Source organism: Babylonia areolata, chromosome 23 (assembly GCF_041734735.1).
Source record: "Babylonia areolata isolate BAREFJ2019XMU chromosome 23, ASM4173473v1, whole genome shotgun sequence".
In the NCBI taxonomy this organism is placed as follows: Eukaryota; Metazoa; Mollusca; class Gastropoda; order Neogastropoda; family Buccinidae; genus Babylonia; species Babylonia areolata.
Genome location: NC_134898.1, coordinates 12,452,605 through 12,474,135, shown reverse-complemented (window position 1 = coordinate 12,474,135; position 21,531 = coordinate 12,452,605). Strand labels below are relative to the sequence as shown.

The following is a 21,531-nucleotide window of genomic DNA, read 5'->3' as shown; positions in this document are numbered from 1 at the left end:
ATCTCTCATGTATTCTGGTGGTAAAGTGTGGAATGAAATCCCGGACTGTCTGAAAAATAAATCTACCTTAGTATAATTAAAAAAAAAAAGCATATAAAAAATATCAGATGGAACAGTTTAGATTTATTCAAGATTGTATTCTATGTCATGTCTGAGCTTCCAGTGAGTCGATAATCTTCATGTGCTCTCCAGTATCAGTATCCAGTATCAGTATCAGTACCAGTAGCTCATGTCCAGCAAGAGATCAGGGCCATTGATATGTTGTTCGGCACATTCTCGATATGTGTATCTTCTTTTTGTTTTTATGAATATCAGTCCAATTTGATACACTGGTAAGTCAGTACATACTGCACTGTATTGTGCGACAGTTGATGGTCAGTTTTTCCACAGATGTACTGTTGGTTGGTGTTTCGTTCCATTGAAATAGTACAAGTAACCACATAATTTGTTTGGATATTTTTCTTTTCCCTCTCATCGGTTCTCTTCCTGTTTGAGTTTGGGGTTTTTAAGCCTCGGGAACGGGTAATTTTTAAGACTTTCTTCAGCACTTTACGTTACCTGGTTGTCATCATCGCATTCTTGATGACGTCCTTCGTGTGTCGCGCGCGCGACATGTGTATGTGTGTGTGTGCGCCTCTCTTTCTCTCTCTCTTTGTATGTGTGTGTGTGTGTGTGTGTGTGTGTGTGTGCGCGCGCGCGCCTCTCTCTCTCTCTCTTTGTGTGTGTGTGTGTCTCTCTGTGTGTGCGCGCGCGCGCCTCTCTCTCTCTTTGTATATATATATATATATATGTGTGTGTGTGTGTGTGTGTGTGTGTGTGTGTGTGTTGCAAACGAGAGAGAGAGAGAGAGAGAGAGAGAGAGAGAGAGACAGACAGACAGACAGACAGACAGACAGACAGACAGAGATTCTTCTTTGACACATAGTACATACACAGTGAACAACAACAACAACAAAAAAAAAAGGAAAACCAGAAAAGAATCAATATCCCAATGCTTTATTGAACATTATCACATTTTGCTTGTAACAACTGTCATCAGATACAACTGGACGGATATATATATTTACGAGCTACAACCGCTATCTTGCAGAGCAGGGGAGAGAGAGAGAGAGAGAGAGAGAGAGAGAGAGAGAGAGAGAGACAGAGAGAGAGAGACAGAGAGAGTGGGCAAAAAGGAATGGGAGAAAGAAAGAGGGAAAGAAGCAGGGAGGGAGAGGGAGGGAGGGAATGAGAGAAGTGACTCTGAATTCAAAACTTTATTTCTCAAGGATTAAGATTATAAACATGGCCTATTCTTCCAGTATGATATGTCCTTGGCAATCTACATCGAAGAGAGAGAGAGAGAGAGAGAGAGAGAGAGAGAGAGAGAGAGAGAGAGAGAGAGAGAGAGAGAGAGACAGACACACAGACAGGGGTGGGAGGGATGAGAGAGAGAGAGAGAGAGAGAGAGAGAGAGAGAGAGAGAGAGAGAAGAGAGCAAATGAGTGTATTGATCTAAACACGAAAATGATTCCCGATGGGTACATTTGAGTACACAAAGGCTGAAAAGAAGAAAAAGAAAAAAAAATCAAAAAAAATCTTTATATATGAAATAATAAAATGATTGTAACAACATGCGTTAGCACACCCTGGTTTATTGGTCTCATCTCATTCGAAAGATGAAAAACACGCTGAGATGAGCGGGGAGCCGAGGGGTACGAACAGAAAAACTAAAATACTAAAAAAATATAAATAAAAAAAAGAAGAAGAAAAATGATTAATTTTGCTGCCTACGAAAGAAGAATATATTGTCATTTGTACTTCAGTTGGTGCGGCCCAAGTGCTGGTACTGGTGCAAGTCAACTAATGACTGATTAATTCAACGCATCATTTCTTTGCTATTTCCTGCACGTAACAACAATGATGGGACTTCAGAGGCTGAGAACGGATTACAATCAGACATACATCAAAACTGCATCCAGTGGATACAACTGTAGACACCCCACACCACATAGAAAACTACACATCTCTAGATAGAACAACGTGGTAGCAGCGGAAAACAAGTACAGGTGAACAACAAAATGTGACCCTCAGGATTTTACTCTGGAGTAAACAGGGAAACAAAATTCTCATGTTACACCGAGGCAGAAGAAATGAAACGAAACTCCACCAAAAATTCAAATCCAACAAGACATACAGTTGTTAGTTTACCAACCAAGCAACAACCACCGCTAACCTACCTCACCAATCACTCTCACCACAAAAGTAATAAACAGATGCAACTCCAGCAGCTAACATCAAAACTGGATTTATAAACTGGCAGGCAAGCGGCAGTAATGCAAACAAAAAACAACAACAAAAAAAAACAAAAAACAAAACAAAACAACAACAGCTGACTGAGACTCAATCTTAGCTTTGACAATGATCTCTACAAGTGTTCCAGCTATACTAACTGATCTTATTTTGTTTTGTTGTGCTCACGTGAGAGAAACTTCCGATATGATAATGAATAACAGCCTGCTCATTGCAACGGTCAACATAAATCAGTTTGATTAGCGCGAAGACAAGCAAGGATGAAAAACATTGGGAGGAAATATCCAAGTGCAAATGATAATATTTTCAGTCGTATGTTCTGATCATATTTATGAATGATAATCATGATTTAAAACAAGGGGTTAACTGCCAGATCCGTGAGGTTACAACCTTTCATTGCGTAGACATTTTAGATACACATGTGGGTACAAATACAGTATGTATCAAGTCAGATAGGGTACTGTGATATAGTACGCTATTAAAATGTTGAAATAAACTATTACATTTCAAAAAGTTTAATGCTCATCACTAGGTGAGTAGAGAGAAGATCCAGTAAAATATCCACAATAAATAATCACTATCTTCATCAGTTACAAAAAAATGCGGTCCCCACGAACGTGAATGTGCAAAGCCCTTTAAAGCCCATACACAACGTAAAAAAAACGAAAGAAAAAAACAAAAAACACCCCCCACCCAAAAAAACAACAACAACAACAACCCCCCCCCCCCAAAAAAAAAAAAAAAACAACCCTAGCAAAACACACTACACACAAAACAAAAAAACAAAGAAACAAAACAAACAAAAAACAACAACAACAACAAAACAACCCAAAACAACAACAAAAAACAACAACAATAACAAAAAACAACAACAAAAAACCCCCACACCACCACCAACAACAACGACAACAAAAAAGCGAAACACAACAAATTGACAAATATGAGACCAGACAAACTGTTTAGTTCCATTAAACCTGTGTAATAATCATTTAAACATACAACTCTTATAATCATTTAAACATACGACTCTGCTCGTTTATAACCAATCCCCCCAAAACAGTATTTGTTGTCACACACATATGCAGCCTCAATTTTAAGAAAATCAACTTGTGACCTGAAAAACTCTGTGATTGTTTTTCGTTTTTTCCCCCCCGAAGAACTGAAAAAGTTTCAGTCAACATTTCACAGACGTAACTTCCCATGAAATACACTATTCGACTGTTTCAAGTATTGGAGTCACAGGAAATCGCAGGTGCGTGTATACATTCTGAGGGCCCTTATCTAAAGTCTTTTTGCCCTTCAGTAAACACTCTTCTCTACTCTAATACAACTACACACCAACAAGGACATTCTGAATTATACATGCGCCAGCCAAATGACTATATTTTGACTGTGAAAAACCAATAAACATATGAGATTAATTAAAAAAACACACCAAAAAACCCAAAAAACAACGAATATAAGTAAACATATATTACCCAGATGTTTGGTCCACTAAAAAGATGAAAAAACATACCCCCCCAAAAAGACAACAACAACAAACAAAACAAGAATAACAAAAAACGCCAACCAAACAAAAAAACAAAACACAACAAAAAACCAAAACCAACACCCCTCATACATTCACCTACAATCACGAGGCACTTCAACAACATCAGACAGAAAAACAACAACAACAACAACAAAACAACCCCCCCAAAAAAAACAAACAAAAAAAACAAACAAACCACACACACAAAAAAACGAAGATTAAACGAAACCAACTAACAAACATATACCCACAATGCTGATGACACCCTGTCCCCTCTCCTCTCTCTCTCTCCCGCCCCCTTCTAAATGACCCCCATAAAAACCAACAACACAGATCCCATGTATGTGTGAAACAACTCCACCCCACCCTACTTCCACAATGCTCACCCCTAAATTCACTCCTCGCCCATCCCGGCCCCGTCCAACTCGCCCCCCCCCCCACCCCCCAAAATTACAAGAACAAATAAAAAGAACAAAAATACACACAAAAAAAACAACAGCTAAAACATAACAAACCACCTAAACCCACTTGAGACCTTAACGAACGTCCATGTCCCCTGCCCTACCCCCCACCCCACCCTTCCTCCTGACACCCCCACCCCCTCAAGATTTCCCCTCTCCCCCTCCTCTTCTTCTCCTACTCCATCCTCAACAAGGCGTCCAAGAATTCCGAGTAGCACACCCGGCCGTCCATGTCGGCGTCAAACTCCGAGAAGAGGTGGTAGAAGTCCTGCTGGGACGCCGGGACCCCGCAGTCTGCCAGCAGGAGCCGGAAGTCGTCCTTGCTGAGGTAGCCTCCCTTGGCGCGGTCGTGGCTCGTGAAGCCTCGGCGCAGGGACTTGTACTGCTTCATCAGCTGGAGAGACAGAAGGGGCGGTGGTGTGGGGTGGGGGGGTGAGTGGGGTGATGAAAAGAAGGAAGGAAGGATGGAAGAAAGGAAGAAATGGAGGGGAGAAGGGAGGAAGGAAAGGAGAAAGAAAAATGAGAAAAAAAAGAAGAGAGAGAGAGAGAGAGAGAGAGAGAGAGAGAGAGAGAGAGAGAGAGGAGGACCGGGTGAAAAAAAAAATCAAGTTTTTTTTGACATCTCAGCAGAAAGAACAAAAGAAACAAAGACATCGCAAAACCAGAACGAAAAGTAAGAACAAAAGAAGAGAGAGAGAGAGAGAGAGAGAGAGAGAGAGAGAGAGAGAGAGAGAGAGAGAGAGAGAGAGAGAGAGAGAGGGAATTCGGGAATGTTTTATTCACATTCAGGCCTCAGCCCCAAGTGAAGGGGTATACGCAAACATAATACAGTTTAACGAAACATAAGCAAATTAACATAGATATAGACAATAAAACATACATTGTATTGGCTTTACGAAGGAGCAATTTCTCTAAATCTGAATGCCTTACATAAGAACACGGAAATATAAAGAACTTTTTTTTGTATTGCTTGACGACATTAACAAACTTAACTTAAATAGAGATGAATGTTCGTAGTATTTAGGTTTAATAAACATTTGACGTATATTTCCTAGTGCTGGACAACAAAAAACAAAATGTACCTCGTTTTCCTGTGCTTCACGACATAAAGGACGGTTTAAATCAGAGAGAGAGAGAGAGAGAGAGAGAGAGAGAGAGAGAGAGAGAGAGAGAGAGAGAGAGAGAGAGAGAAAAACGGCATAAAGGGAATGAGGCTGGTATGGAACTTCTTCTTCTGCGTTCACTCGTATGTGCACGAGTGGGCTTTTATGTGTACGACCGTTTTTACCCCGCCATGTAGGCAGCCATACTCCGTTTTCGGGGGTGTGCATGCTGGGTATGTTCTTGTTTCCATAACCCACCGAACGCTGACATGGATTACAGGATCTTTAACGTGCGTATTTGATCTTCTGCTTGCATATACACACGAAGGGGGGTTCAGGCACTAGCAGGTCTGCACATATGTTGACCTGGGAGATCGCAAAAAATCTCCACCCTTTACCCACCAGGCGCCGTCACCGTGATTCGAACCCGGGACCCTCAGATTGACAGTCCAACGCTTTAACCACTCGGCTATTGCGCCCGTCTGGTATGGAACTAGTTGGCAGGACACATACAGACAGAACGACAAGAGCTACACAAAAAGAAATACAGTACCGATTGCTTCAAGGTTGTTTCATGCACTGCAAAAGACTCTCTCCCTCTCTCTCCTTCTGATATTTCGTGAAGAAATTATCCGTATCCCTCTTTGATATCGACAGAATTTGGAAACATTTTGCTCATTCCGATCCTGGTCTGTTGTCAACAAACCTCAATCCCAGAAATAGGACTAATGAGCATAATTATTCCTGGGAATGTACGAGCATAAAACTCAAGCGTCGTACCATTTTGCGAATCCGAGTCAAAGCGTCGTTTATGGTCATGGGGTCAGCAGAGTCCTTGGGCTGTAAACAAAAAAACAAAAACAAAAAACAAAAAAACAAAAACAAAAACAAAAAACCCCACAAAAAACAAAACATGAACGAGCACACACACGCGCGCACACATACACACACACATGTATATGCGGTCAGCAAATAACTGTAAGCCATCTACTCATTCATTGTCCGAGCATAAGACAGTTACTTCCAAAAGATGTAGTTGATGACTTTTCCTCCAATATTTCATTAGCCCCTGAAAAGATTTTGAATGATTATTCATTGCTTAGAATGTTTTCAGAAATTTTAAACTCCAGTCCAGTTGGTATCCCCCTTTGATGTATAATATTTAATATTGTTATTTATATTTACATTGTTGTAGGTTAATACTTGTTGATATGCATATACATATTCTCCTTCCCATGGCAACTCATTCAATACACACCACAACCTCTTTAGACTTTTTCTTGTAATATACTTTTCCTCTGATACATAACATGTACTTTTCTTTTTTCTTTTTTTTTTTTTTTTTTACACTAATATTCACATGCATTCCATTTCCTTTATACACTACTTTACTCCTTTCCGTCTAAAAACACTTATAGTGAATAGACGTTAAACTGAAGAAAACGCACGCACACACACACACACACACAAGCACACACAAACAAACACACACACGCACTCAGCCACCGAAACACACACACAGAGCCACCGAAGCACACACACACACACACACACGCACACACACACCTATCTATTTCCCTTTTTGGTCTCTCTCTGTGTGTGCCTGTGTGATTGATGCATGTGAATGACGACTACGTGCACACACATGGGTGTGTTTGAAGAGGTTCGTGCAGTAGTAGTTTTGTGATGATTTTCATGATGTTTCGTATAAATGTATACTTTGATTCATACATCGATCTATTTATCATTATTCATTTGATTTTTCATCTTTTAAAATATATATCTAATTTCATTTCGTTTATCATATTGTGCGTATGTATGTATATGCGTACGCGCGTGTTTGAGGGCATGGTGTAGAAGAAGCTTTCAGCTTATCCATTCTACCCTCAGTAGGTATAAAACATATGTCATTGTCTGTCTGTCTGTCTTTGTTCCCCCTCTGTCTCTTTTACTCTCTGTGACCGTCTGTCTGTCTGTCTGCCTGTCTCTAATACTACAAAGACCCACTCGCAGGGCCTTGCACATATCATGATAAATTTCATCAATCTGTCACTGTCTGGTCTGGTCTGTCTGTCTGTCTGTCTGTTTGTCTCTCACCTGTCTGTCCATGACATGCACGTGCGTATCGTAGACCAGTTTGGAGCGAGCTGAGGCCTGTGCAGAGAACGCCTTCATGAACGCCAGATAGTTGCAGCTGAAACAATGCAGCAGGAAGATGTTCTGTTTATCTTTCACAGGTTTATTTTCACAGAGAGAAGGGGTTTATAAGTTCTTTCTGGTTATCAGTTTATTTTCACAGACAAAAGGTGTTAATCAAGTCTAAGTTCTTTCTATTTTTTTTAATCAGTTTTATTTTCACAGAGAGGTGTTAATCATGTTTTTAGCTCTTTCTGTATATCTGTTTTATTTATTTTCACAGAGAGAAGGGATTTAACACATCTTAGATCTTTCTGTTTATCGGTTTGATTTTCACGGGAAGAAAGGGTTAAACACGTCATAGTTCCTTCTGTTTATCAGTTTATTTTCACAGCGAGAAGGGGTTAGACATGTATTTCATTCTTTCTGAGTTCATTTTCACAGATAGAAAGGGTTGAACATGTATTTCGTTCTCTCTGTTTATCGGTTAATTTTCACAGAGAGAAGGGCTTTAACATGTCCTAGTTCTTTCTGTTTATCAGTTTTATTTTCACAGGGAGAAGGGTTTTCAACAGGCCTTAGATTTGGTTTTTGTTTGTTTGTCACTTTATCTTCACCATGGAGAAGGGGTTTCAAAGTCTTTAGTTCTTTCTGTTATCAGTTTTATCCGCTTCTTTATCCAAGACACTTTTGTGCTTTCCCTTTAGAGGCCTGTCTTGTCTGTTCGACACATTCACGCGCATGAACACACACACACACACACACACACACACACACACACACACGCTTACATACAGGCACACACAGAAACACATACAGACACACACAGAGAAAAACAACAACAACAACAACGACACACACACACACACACACTCGCACAAAGACGAGGCACTTCAACAACATCAAACAAACAAGAAAAACAACAAGAAGAAGCGAAACAAACCAACAAACAAATACCCACAATGCTGTTCGCACGCGGCCACAAAATTCCACCCCACTACACACACACACACACACACACACTCTGCTGTGAAATTTCATTTCAATCCACTCAAACGAGCACACTAAACTTGACCCTCCCCCCCCCCGCCCCCCCCCCCACACACACACCCAAAAGAAGAAGAAGAAGAAAGAAAAAAATCAACACAACTTACCGTCCATTTCTCCTCAAGTCAAATTCTTCACACAGCTGACTCCGCTCTTCGTGCGACAACCCCGATCTCAACCCCTCGACCAGTCGCTGAAAACCATGTTAACCTCTTACACACCTCATCATCATGTTTGACAGACGGCTTCAGTGTCTAGTCTCAGAAGCGTTGAAACTAGCCAGCTTGTCCAAATATTTACGCTACACCGCATCTGCTTAAAACGAAAAAGAAGAAGAAGAAGAAGAAAATACAGGAAGAAAAAAAAAAAAAAAAATGAGAGGGTTGGAGGAGGCGAAAGGGCATGGGGAGCTGGGGGGAAGGTAGGTACTTGACCTACGTATAGACTTAATGCGCTGACCTGGTCAGGCCTTCAGAAGCTGCAATAAGTGTGTTTGATTGACTGATTGATTGATATGGATACTTATATAGCGCCTATCCTCGGTCGGATACCAAGCTCTAAACACGGGGTCATTTACACAACAGGCTGCCTACGTGGGTAGAGCTGACTGATGGCTGCCATTGGGCGCACATCATTCGTTTCCTGCGTCATTCAATCAGATTTCAGGCACGCACACGCACTCAGACAAACATGCAACATTTAAAATTTTACGTGTATAACCGTTTTGTTTGTTTACCCCGCCATGTAGGCAGCCATACTCCGTTTTCGGGGGTGTGCATGCTGGGTATGTTCTTGTTTCCATAACCCATCGAACGCTGACATGGATTACAGGATCTTTAACAGTGCGTATTTGATCTTCTGCGTGTGTATACACACGAACGGGGTTCAGGCACTGGCAGGTCTGCACATATATTGACTTGGGAGATCGGAAAAATCTCCACCCTTTACCCACCAGGCGTCACCGAGATTCGAACCCCGGACCCTCAGATTCGGCTATTGCGTGTGTGTATAAAGCATAAACTAAAAGGTTATCGGCCGTAGCTACTTTCGTTTTCTCCGCATAAGCGGATAGTAGTTTGCACAGGACAGGAATCGAACTCCCTGTCGGAGTCTGCACTAGTGGGTCACGGTAAAGTATGTGTAGTTAAAACTAAAATAAAAGAAAATAAATATAAACAAAGAAGTAGATTTATTGAAATATAATCAAAAGACAGAAGAATTAAGATAAAAGGGCGGAGGATTGAAAACCCTGTTATTCAATTTTTTTTTTTTTGCATTATGGATAAAGACGATTGAAAGAAAAAAATATATACCCTGATCGGAGATAGAAATAAAAATGCCTATCTCGTTTAATTCCTAGCGTAATCATAATCCAAATATAATGTACGTTTTGTTTATGTTCTTCTCTTGAGGCAGCTGTCACAGATTATAGAATTATATGTATGCAGAACAGTGAAACAAGATTCCTGTGTGTGCGTGCGTGCGTGCGTGCGTGCGTGTGTGTGTGTGTGTGTGTGTGTGTGTGTGTGTGTGTGTGTGTGTGTGTGTGTGTGTGTGTGTGCGTGCGTGCGCGCGTGTGTGTGTGCGTGTGTGTGTGTGTGTGTGTGTGTGTTTCATATTTGACATTTGTTGCATTCTTTTAAGGTGCGACGAGTACTTGTACATGACTGCATTCTTTTTAATGCACTAGTGTGTCGTCATCCTAATCATCACCACCACCATCACTATCACCACCACTACCATCACCATCATCACCACCACCACCACCACCATCACGCCATCAACATCACCACCACCACTATCACTACCACCATCACCATCACCACCACCATTATCATCATCATCACCACCACCATCATCACGCCATCATCATCACCACGACCACCACGACTATCATTAACACCGCGACCACCATCATCATTATCACTATCATCATCACCACCACCATCAACACGCCATCATCATCACCACCACCACCATCATCATCATCACCACCACCACCACCGCCATCACGCCATCATCGTCACCACGACCACCACCACCATCATCATCATCACCACCACCACCATCATCATCACCACCACCACCACCACCACCATCATCATTATCATTATCACCATCACTACCACCACCACCATCATCACCATCACCACCACCATCATTATCACCATCACCATCACAATCATCATCATTATCACCATGACCACCACCACCATCACTACCACCATCATCACTACCACCACCACCACCTCCACTACCATCACCACCACCACCATCACAACCACCACCATCACTACCAACCACCATCACCACCACCACGACCATCATCATCATTATCATCATCATTATCATCACTGCCATACCATCATCTGCTGGAAGGAGACGGTCCCCAGGCCGTTGGGATCATTCTTACGGAATCCGCGACGTAGGTATCCCCAGTTCTTCACCACCTGTCATCACACACACACACACACACACGCACACACACACATCACACACACACAAAACACAACCCAACACAACACACACACATACAGACACACACAGACACAGACACACACAAAACACAACCCAACACAACACACACACAGACACAGACACAGACACACACACACGCACATTTTGAATGCTTGCTTTACTTTCTCCTAATACAAATACATAAACTGTGTGTGCAATACAATTCAAACTAGAGTACGATAGATACGATACGATGCGATGCGATGCGAGATGATACAATATGATACGATCAGATAAAATAAGATGCGATCTACGCGACACAACAGGATAGGAGAAACGAACAAATGTTTGAATTTCAACCCCAGCCACTTTGTCCGTGTCGTCATCATCGTTTGTTTATCGAATAAACATGTGCGCGTGCGCGCGTGCGCACGTGTGTGTGTGTGTGTGTGTGTGTGTGTGTGTGTGTGTGTGCGTGCGTGCGTGCGCGCGTGAGTGCGTGCGTGCGTGCGTGTGCATGTATATATATATATATATATGTGTGTGTGTGTGTGTGTGTGTGTGTGTGTGTGTGTGTGTGTGTGTGTGTGTGTGTGTGTGAGTGAGTGAGAGAGAGAGGTAGCTATCAGTCAAATCAATCTAGATAGGCAACTTGCTGTGCAACCGACTCCCGTGATAGTAAAATGCTTGGAGCTTAGTCTTTGACCGACAGGCGCTGTATAAGTATTATTAATAATAATCACCATCCATCCATGACCGAGGATAGGCACTATATAAGTAAGGATGATAACCATCACTTGTCTGTGACTGAGGATACGCGCTGTAAAAGTACCGATGATATTGATCATATGTATGATAGTCGTGTCCGACTATGACCATCAGAACAGCAGAGGAGGTAACTGCTGTCCCGACTATCTGGGCTAGAATTTGATTATAGTGGAGAATGTCTTTCCCAAGTCACATCCACACTCTCTCGGCCAAGAGGGTTTTAGGTCAGTCGGCGTTGGGGATGGTTCCCAAAAGGCCAACTAGCCCCCAAGGCTGCAGCACTAAGAGCCGGTGCAATTTTGCCTCCTACTTTGAGAATCATAGTCCTTGACAAAAAGCTAAGCTGTTAATAATTTCCCACAGCAATGGAGAAACCGTTGATAATACAGCTCTCACTTTGCTGTTGGCCCATACTGTAAACTTATATCAATCTGTGACATAAGTAAAACGGAATAAAATTTGTCCTATACGTAGCAGTGTCAGCAGCGTACCGCGGCCTTGGCCTTGATCATGACCTGGGTGAGGAAGGGGGAGGGGGTGGGCCGGGCATGCGCAGTGGCGGCTCTCTTGGACTGCAGTAGCGTCGTCCGGAGGGTCTTCTTCGTTGTGGATCCCGTGTACACGGCTCGTCTGCTGGTCTGCCCGTCCTGGTTCTCTTTATCTGTGGGGCATGATGATAACAACAATAATAATAATGAATAAACACCACCACTACTACTGCTGCTACTAAGAAGAAGAAGTAGAAGAAATAGGAAGAAGAAAATGAGAAGTCATTCAAGTTATGTTTGGCAAGAAAACCGTGACACTCGTCTCTGGCACTCCCCCCAGTTTATTACAGTCTTTTTTTATTTATTAAAATTATTATAATTTAAAAAAAAAAGTATTATTATTATTATTAATATTATCAATAATAATATTATTATTTATTTTAAATTATTTATTATTATTATTATTATTTATTTTAAAATTTAAATTATAACTATTATTTATTTTATTTCATTACAAAAATTATTATTATTATTAAAAAAAATTGTCAGTTTTTTACTTTATTTTATTCTATTTCATTTTTATTATTATTTATTTTTATTCTATATTTTATTTCATTATTTTTTTTCTCAAGGCCTGACTAAGCGCGTTGGGTTACGCTGCTGGTCCGGCAGGCATCTGCTTGGCAGATGTGGTGTAACGTATATGGATTTGACCGAACGCAGTGACGCCTCCTTGAGCTACTGATACTGATACTGATACCGTTGCAACACCACGGTCGGGCGCCTGTGGCCAGGCAAAAAATATGTTATGCAACTGTTCATTTACTCGGTTCACTCACAACTTAACAAGCCCCAAGACTTTCTTGTACCATTTCGTTTTGCTGAGGACGGCGTTGAGAAAACACAGAAATATACAAGTACGAAGTTTAACTTTTGATAGGAAACTTCCGGCAATATAAGCAGAGTGATGGCCTAGAGGTAACGCGTCCGCCTAGGAAGCGAGAGAATCTGAGCGCGCTGGTTCGAATCATGGCTCAGCCGCCGATATTTTTTCTCCCCCTCCACTAGACCTTGAGTGGTGGTCTGGACGCTAGTCATTCGGATGAGACGATAAACCGAGGTCCCGTGTGCAGCATGCACTTAGTGCACGTAAAAGAACCCAAGGCAACAAAAGGGTTGTTCCTGGCAAAATTCTGTAGAAAAATCCACTTCGATAGGAAAAACAAAACTGCACGCAGGAAAAAAAAAAAAAAAAAAAAAAAAAAAAAGAAAAAAGAAAAAGAAAAAAAAAGGGTGGCTCTGTAGTGTAGCGACGCGCTCTCCCTGAGGAGAGCAGCCCGAATTTCACACAGAAAAATCTGTTGTGATAAATAGAAATACAAATACAAATATCCACCATATTATTTCCCCATTAGTCGAGATGGAATGAGTATATGTGCATGCTGCACACGGGACCTCGGTTTATCGTCTCATCTGAATGACTAGCGTCCAGACCACTACTCAAGTTCTGCCTAGGAAGCGAGAGAATCTGAGCGCGCTGGTTTGAATCAATGCTCAGCCGCCGATATTTTCTCCCCTCCACTAGACCTTGGGTGGTGGTCTGGACGCTAGTCATTCGGATGAGACGATAAACCGAGGTCCCGTGTGCAGCATGCACTTTGCGCACGTAAAAGTACCCACGGCAACAAAAGGGTTGTTCCTGGCAAAATTCTGTAGAAAAAATCCACTTCGATAGGAAAAACAAATAAAACTGCACGCAGGAAAAAAAAAAAAAAGGGTGGCGCTGTAGTGTAGCGACGCGCTCTCCCTGGGAAGAGCAGCCCGAATTTCACACAGGGAAATCTGTTGTGATAAAAAGACTGAACACAAATACAAATAATCATAGTTACCCGCCAGTACAGCAGTGTGTCCATAGGAAGGAACGAACTGTTTGACCACGTCCTCAAAGGTGGACAGATCCCCGTCCAGCTTCTGGGACAGCCAGAAGGCGGTCAGCTCATGGTCAGTCATGGGGAACCCACACCTGGTCAACAGGGAATTCAGTGCGACACATTAAAAATATAGGTAAAGAAAGAGGATGGTTTGCACAAATATTCTGACAGAAAAGCTCACCAACACATACACAGACACACCTGTCGCAAGTACACCACACACGCATACACACACACACACACACACACACACACACACACACACACCTGCCGCAAGTACACCACACACACACACACAAACACACACACACACACACCTGCTGCAAGTACACCACACACACACACACACCCACACACACACACACACACCTGCTGCAAGTACACCACACACACACACACACACACCTGCTGCAAGTACACCACACACATACACACACACACACACGTTAACATTAATATATTCAAAACTGTTACAAGTACAAACATACACACAAACACACATACACAGAAATACACGATCATATGCCAACTTGCGATATGTTAAAGTCTCAAATCCCTGAACTGAAATCATCTTCAGTGTTGACGATCTTCAGCAGTCCATTGCTGATGTATGACTTTTTCAACACCTTGTTAAATAGTCCAGTTGGTTCGCTGTTATAGTTGTTAGTTTTTCATTAGAAATATGTTATATTGTTATATTCTTTTTTGTTAAAAATCTTTTTTTTTAACAAAACTTAAATAATTTTCTATACGTAACACACACACACACACACACACACACAAACACTTTCACGTACTCGCATGCGTACACAGTAATTCCGCCCCCCCCCCCCCCCCCCCCCCGCCCACTCGATTTTTTTTCCTACCCTCGTCTAATACCACTTGCAGTGAAAAGACGTCAAACCAAAGAACGAACAGAAACACACACCTGCAGAATGATCACATGATTAACCCGATCTAAAGATTTTAAGCCGTGACATTAAGAAGGACAGATGACAAGAAGCTCACAGATTGAGTAGCGCTCCGAACTGCCACTGGCTGAAGCCTTTATGGGATTTCCTGTCCAGGTCTCTAAAGCGCTGCATGGTGGACAGAGGAGAGGGCAATTTGTCACACATGTTTGTATTGTATTGTATTAATTTAAATTACTTTGTCACATACGATGTCAAACACTTACGATGATATGCATAGAATATCCATGTAGCTCAAAAACTTAGATTGGGTCTAAACTGAAATAAAGACACAACATTAGTATCTTGTAGGTGCGAAATGTATCATTTCAGTCTACTCAAATCGATTTTGAATTAAAAAAAAAAAAATACTGCGATGCTCTGAAACTTATATGTCGATTTCGAATACAGATATCTTGCAGTTTCAGTATGTCTTATTAACAAAATTATTAAAACAAATTGCAAATGACTGTGATTCCATCGCATTCGAATCCTCTCTCAACCAAAATGCTTTTGATTTAGCATAGCCTTGATGAAGTAAAATACATTTTATAAATAATTCACACAAAATATAAAACATTTAATTGGAAAGCACACACACACACACGCACGCACGCACGCACGTAACCCACGCACGCACGCACGCACACACACACACACACACACACAAAGCAACCAAACAACACATACACACACAGAGCACAGATATACACTTACACGTTTACTATCGAGCTGCACGTGCACAATTATTCCTGAACAAGTGAACAACTTTACCTGTTCTACTTCGTACAGATGCTGTGTAAAGAATTCTTCCAGTTCCTTTCGAAGCTGCAACAAAGGATTAAAAAAAACTTTCACTGAGACGTCTCTCTGTCTGTCTGTCTGTCTGTCTGTCTCTCTCATCGTTTTTCAATGGCTGTCAGACAAAATGGCCTTAATTTTGATTTGCAGCATTGAGGATGGTGGAAGGAGGACAGGACAAGACAGGACAAGACAAGACAAGGGAATTTTTTTAATTTCGAGGTTAATAGATAAGCACTGGTGCGCTTCTTTTTTTAATTTTTTTTTACACCCAGCCCCGCCCTGAATAGTTTACGCTACACAATAGTACATAAATATTAAAGCATGGTGTTAACAGAAATACATAAGAGAGGGAAAGAATCAAACACACACACACACACACACACACACAAGCATGGTGTTTGTAAAATACATAGGAGAGAGAGAGAGAGAGAGAGAGAGAGAGAGAGAGAGAGAGAGAGAGAGAGAGAGAGAGAGATAAACAGTTACACAAAACCCAACCCCGCAAAACATCATCAACAACAAAAAAACAACAACAAAAACAACAACAACAAACAAACAAATAAAAAAAAGAAAAAAAAAAGAAAAAAAAGGAAAGAAAAAAACCCAACAACAACCAAAAAACAAAAACAAAAACAGAACAAAACAACAACCCCAAAAGAAAATATAAACAACCGCGACTTCAGAATGACTAGTAACCTCCACCAAGGCGTTAACGATGTAGAACCCGCACTGCACAGCAAGAAAAAAAAAGGCAGGGAAAAAACAAAATGCACCAAAAACACACATCCACCTGAACTCCACCACTACACCACCCCACCTCCTCCTCACCACCACCCCTTTAAGCTCCCTACTCCCTCCCCCTCCCCCCTCTGCACACCTGATCCTGAGGTCGGTGGTCCTCCTTTCTGGGCAGGGAGGTGGGCACCATCTCGGACTTGGCACGTTCCAGGCGGCGGACCTCCTCCGTGGGTTCGTACACCACCTTGTTCCTGGGCACCGTCACCTGACCTACTGCCTGCAGGTTCCACGTGCCGGCACTGTCAGACAGGACACAGAGAGAAACACATAGTTTGACTGGAAGAACGTATGAGTTGTAAGACAGGACACAGAGAGAAACACAAAGTTTGGGTGGAAGAACGTATGAGTTGTAAGACAGGACACAGAGAGAAACACAAAGTTTGGGTGGAAGAACGTATGACAGGACACAGAGAAACACACAAAGTTTGAGTGGAAGAACGTATGAGTTGTAAGACAGGACACAGAGAGAAACACAAAGTTTGGGTGGAAGAACGTATGAGTTGTAAGACAGGACACAGAGAAACACAAAGTTTGAGTGGAAGAACGTATGACAGGACACAGAGAAACACAAGGTTTGGGTGGAAGAACGTATGAGTTGTAAGACAGGACACAGGGAGAAACACAAAGTTTGGGTGGAAGAACGTATGAATTGTAAGACAGGACACAGAGAGAAACACAAAGTTTGGGTGGAAGAACGTATGACAGGACACAGAGAGAAACACAAAGTTTGGGTGGAAGAACGTTTGACAGGACACAGAGAAACACAAAGTTTGGGTGGAAGAACGTATGAGTTGTAAGACAGGACACAGAGAGAAACACAAAGTTTGGGTGGAAGAACGTATGAGTTGTAAGACAGGACACAGAGAGAAACACAAAGTTTGGGTGGAAGAACGTATCAGTTGCAAGACAGGACACAGAGAGAAACACAAAGTTTGGGTGGAAGAACGTATGAGTTGTAAGACAGGACACAGAGAGAAACACAAAGTTTGGGTGGAAGAACGTATGACAGGACACAGAGAAACACAAAGTTTGACTGGAAGAACGTATGACAGGACACAGAGAGAAACACAAAGTTTGGGTGGAAGAACGTACGAGTTGTAAGACAGGACACAGAGAGAAACACAAAGTTTGACTGGAAGAACGTATGAGTTGTAAGACAGGACACGGAGAGAAACACAAAGTTTGAGTGGAAGAACGTAAGACAGGACACAGAGAGAAACACAAAGTTTGGGTGGAAGAACGTAAGACAGGACACAGAGAGAAACACAAAGTTTGGGTGGAAGAACGTATGAGTTGTAAGACAGGACACAGAGAGAAACACAAAGTTTGAGTGGAAGAACGTATGACAGGACACAGAGAAACACAAAGTTTGGGTGGAAGAACGTATGAGTTGTAAGACAGGACACAGAGAGAAACACAAAGTTTGGGTGGAAGAACGTATGACAGGACACAGAGAGAAACACAAAGTTTGGGTGGAAGAACGTATGACAGGACACAGAGAAACACAAAGTTTGGGTGGAAGAACGTATGAGTTGTAAGACAGGACACAGAGAGAAACGCAAAGTTTGAGTGGAAGAACGTATGAGTTGTAAGACAGGACACAGAGAGAAACACAAAGTTTGGGTGGAAGAACGTACGAGTTGTAAGACAGGACACAGAGAGAAACACAAAGTTTGAGTGGAAGAACGTATGAGTTGTAAGACAGGACACAGAGAGAAACACAAAGTTTGGGTGGAAGAACGTATGAGTTGTAAGACAGGACACAGAGAGAAACACAAAGTTTGGGTGGAAGAACGTATGAGTTGTAAGACAGGACACAGAGAGAAACACAAAGTTTGACTGGAAGAACGTATGACAGGACACAGAGAAACACAAAGTTTGACTGGAAGAACGTATGAGTTGTAAGACAGGACACGGAGAGGAACACAAAGTTTGAGTGGAAGAACGTATGACAGGACACAGAGAAATACAAAGTTTGGGTGGAAGAACGTATGACAGGACACAGAGAGAAACACAAAGCTTGGGTGGAAGAACGTAAAAGAGTTTTCAGTTCCCGTTTCTCAAGGAGGCGTCACTGCGATCGGACAAATCCATACATGCTACACCGGCCACATCTGCTGGGCAAATGTCTGACAGTAGCATTAACCCAACGTGCTCAGTCAGGCCTCGACTCCATGCATGTATATTTGTGTACCAGTCAGAGTGGATTTCTTCTTAAGAAATGTTTGCCAGAGGACAACACTTTTCTTGCCATGGGTTCTTTTTTCAGTGTGCTAAGTGCGTGCTACACATGGGACTTCGGTTTATAGTCTCATCCAATGACTAGACGCTCATTTAGATTTTCCTGTCAAACCTGGGAGAAAGGGTGTGAGCGGGAATCGAACCCACACCCTCACGGACACTGCATTGGCAGGAGCGTCGTATCCACTTTGCAACCTTCACCCTAAAAAAAGAAAAAAAAACCCACCCAAACAAACAAACAAAAAACAACAACAACAAAAAAACCCCACAAAAAACAAACAACAAAACACACACACACAAAACAAACAAACAACAACAACAACAAAAAACAAAACCGCATGGCAAAAAAATTCGTGGCATCGTCACCTGACCCACCACTTGCAGGTTGCACGTGCTGTGTCACACACATGATACACACAGAAGTACAAGTCAGAAAGAAATCTATATTTTCCCCCAAGGAAACGGATTGTCTGGGTAAAAGAACGTAAAAGAACCCATGGCAACAACTAAGTGGTTTCTACGCTTGGCCTACTGACTTGCAGGCTCCGCGTGCCAGCACTGTCAGACGCCCACTGAGACAAAAATACAAGTCAGAAAGTAGCATATTGACTGAAGGCCCCCTAGCCTTTTGCAGCCACTGGGGCAGGGAATTCGTATTCACTGGGTCTAGCGCTCGACATAGGAAGGCGGGACCCAGTCCCCCCCTTCCAAAGTTCTAAACTTCCCAAACCGGACAGGTGCATTTACGGTAAAGTCCTATTTCTGTGTCCTAGATTCAGCGGGGCCTATTTTACTGGCAATTCTTGTGCACAGAGGAAACGACATTACCATCAGTAGATGTTGTAACCCATGTTCAGTGGTTTTCGACTCTGTTTAATACGTCAATTTTACTCAATTTTGATGCACATGCAGATTCAGTCACCAAACTAACGTGCCGCCATCTTGCTTTTTTCGTGTTTTGGCCCCACAAACTTTGAAAATGTAGACAAAAAAAAAACACAAAAAAAAAAACAAACCCATGGCGGCCTGAGACTACAAGAGTCGGTTCGGGTTCATGTTATGGGTCATTTCGCGGCGTATTCTGGCTATTTCTTGATCAAAAAGATCAACCATATGCAACATGTCATTCTCATATGCCTCCATTGCAAAACACTCAATAATGTAGGACACTAAAACCATTTGCATGTACTCTCAAACTTTATGTGAAAAACAGCAAAAACACCCACCCCCCGAACCCCACAACAACAATAAAAAACAAAAAAAAAACCAACCCAAAAAACAAAACAAAAAAAACAACAACCAGAAACAAAAACACCCCAAACAACTTACGCTCCGCTGCCGAAGCTGAGAAGAAAGTCCAGATAACGCACAGCCCCGTCCGCGTCACGTGGCAGCTTGACCTGAAGCTCCACCCACTGCTTGTCAGTCATTAAGTAACCAAGGCAACGCTCCACCCCTGCGCGCACTTCCGCTGCCGATAGCACCCCTTTGTTTCGTCGGTCGCTGCGTCTGGGAACAAGAGTATTTATTTGTTTATTTGTTTATTTATTCATTTTTTTTTCCATTGACTCACTTCTTCGTTGATTTATCCAGATATCTCAATTAATTTCATTATTCAATCATGGCTTCTTCTTCTTTTTTTTAATTTTTTTTTTATCCCCCAGTCATTTACAGAGTAATTTTGTATTCTTGTTTATTCATTCATTCACCTAGGAGGTAACTTCATCGTTTCGATGTTGAGTTCACACACACACACACATACAGACAGACACACACACACACACACATATCAGGACCAGTCAGTCTAATCAGTGCCTACGCACCAACTTTGGCATCCACAGCAGAAGCAAAAGACAAGTTTTATGACGACCTCAGTGCTGCTGTAAGGAGAATTCCCGACAGAGAACTACTGTTCATCGCCGGCGATTTCAACGCCAGAGCAGGTGTCGATCACAACTCCTGGCCCACCTGCTTGGGTCAGTTCGGCACTGGGAAAATGAACGAGAATGGCCAGCGCCTGCTAGAGCTCTGCTGTCATCATGGGTTGTGCATCAGTAACACCTTCTTCAACACGAAGCCTCAGCATCGAGTCTCCTGGAGACACCCACGATCCAAACACTGGCATCAGCTCGACCTGATCCTCACCAGACGTGTCAACCTTTCCAGCATCAAGATCACTCGCAGCTACCAGAGCGCCGATTGTGACACTGACCACTCTTTGGTGTGAAGCAGTGTGACGCTCCCCGCGAAGAGACTGCACCGTACGAGAAAGGAGGGACAACCTCGCATCGACACCAGCAAAACATGCGATCAAAAAAAAGTGGAGGAGTTTGCGCGTGTGTTGGAGGATTCTCTCCCTGGCCCACCCACTGCAAATGCCCAAGACCGATGGGAACATTTCAGAGATGCTGTCTACAACGCCGCCATGTCCACCTTTGGCAAGAAGACCAGAAGTCAGCTGATTGGTTCGAAGCCCACTTAGAAGAAATGACACCAGTCATCGATGCCAAGAGAAACGCCTTGA

At 42.4% G+C, this 21,531-nt stretch overlaps 1 protein-coding gene across 2 annotated transcripts in view; it reads right to left on the bottom strand.

The window, feature by feature from the left end:
* Positions 1-4,440: 4,440 nt before the first annotated feature.
* The window catches only part of LOC143297979 (EF-hand calcium-binding domain-containing protein 6-like), a 70,404-nt gene continuing 53,313 nt past the window's right edge, over positions 4,441-21,531 (bottom strand). For both annotated transcript variants that reach the window (XM_076610612.1, XM_076610611.1), the window contains exons 15-25: positions 20,337-20,516; positions 16,846-17,005; positions 15,939-15,992; positions 15,223-15,293; positions 14,173-14,306; positions 12,287-12,456; positions 10,934-11,020; positions 8,678-8,763; positions 7,485-7,581; positions 6,168-6,227; positions 4,441-4,678 (exon numbers count right to left, since the gene is read on the bottom strand). In XM_076610612.1, the coding sequence (XP_076466727.1) occupies positions 4,460-4,678; positions 6,168-6,227; positions 7,485-7,581; positions 8,678-8,763; positions 10,934-11,020; positions 12,287-12,456; positions 14,173-14,306; positions 15,223-15,293; positions 15,939-15,992; positions 16,846-17,005; positions 20,337-20,516 (1,318 nt within the window). In that variant the 3' untranslated portion in view covers positions 4,441-4,459. The remainder of the gene's footprint in view (positions 4,679-6,167; positions 6,228-7,484; positions 7,582-8,677; positions 8,764-10,933; positions 11,021-12,286; positions 12,457-14,172; positions 14,307-15,222; positions 15,294-15,938; positions 15,993-16,845; positions 17,006-20,336; positions 20,517-21,531) is intronic.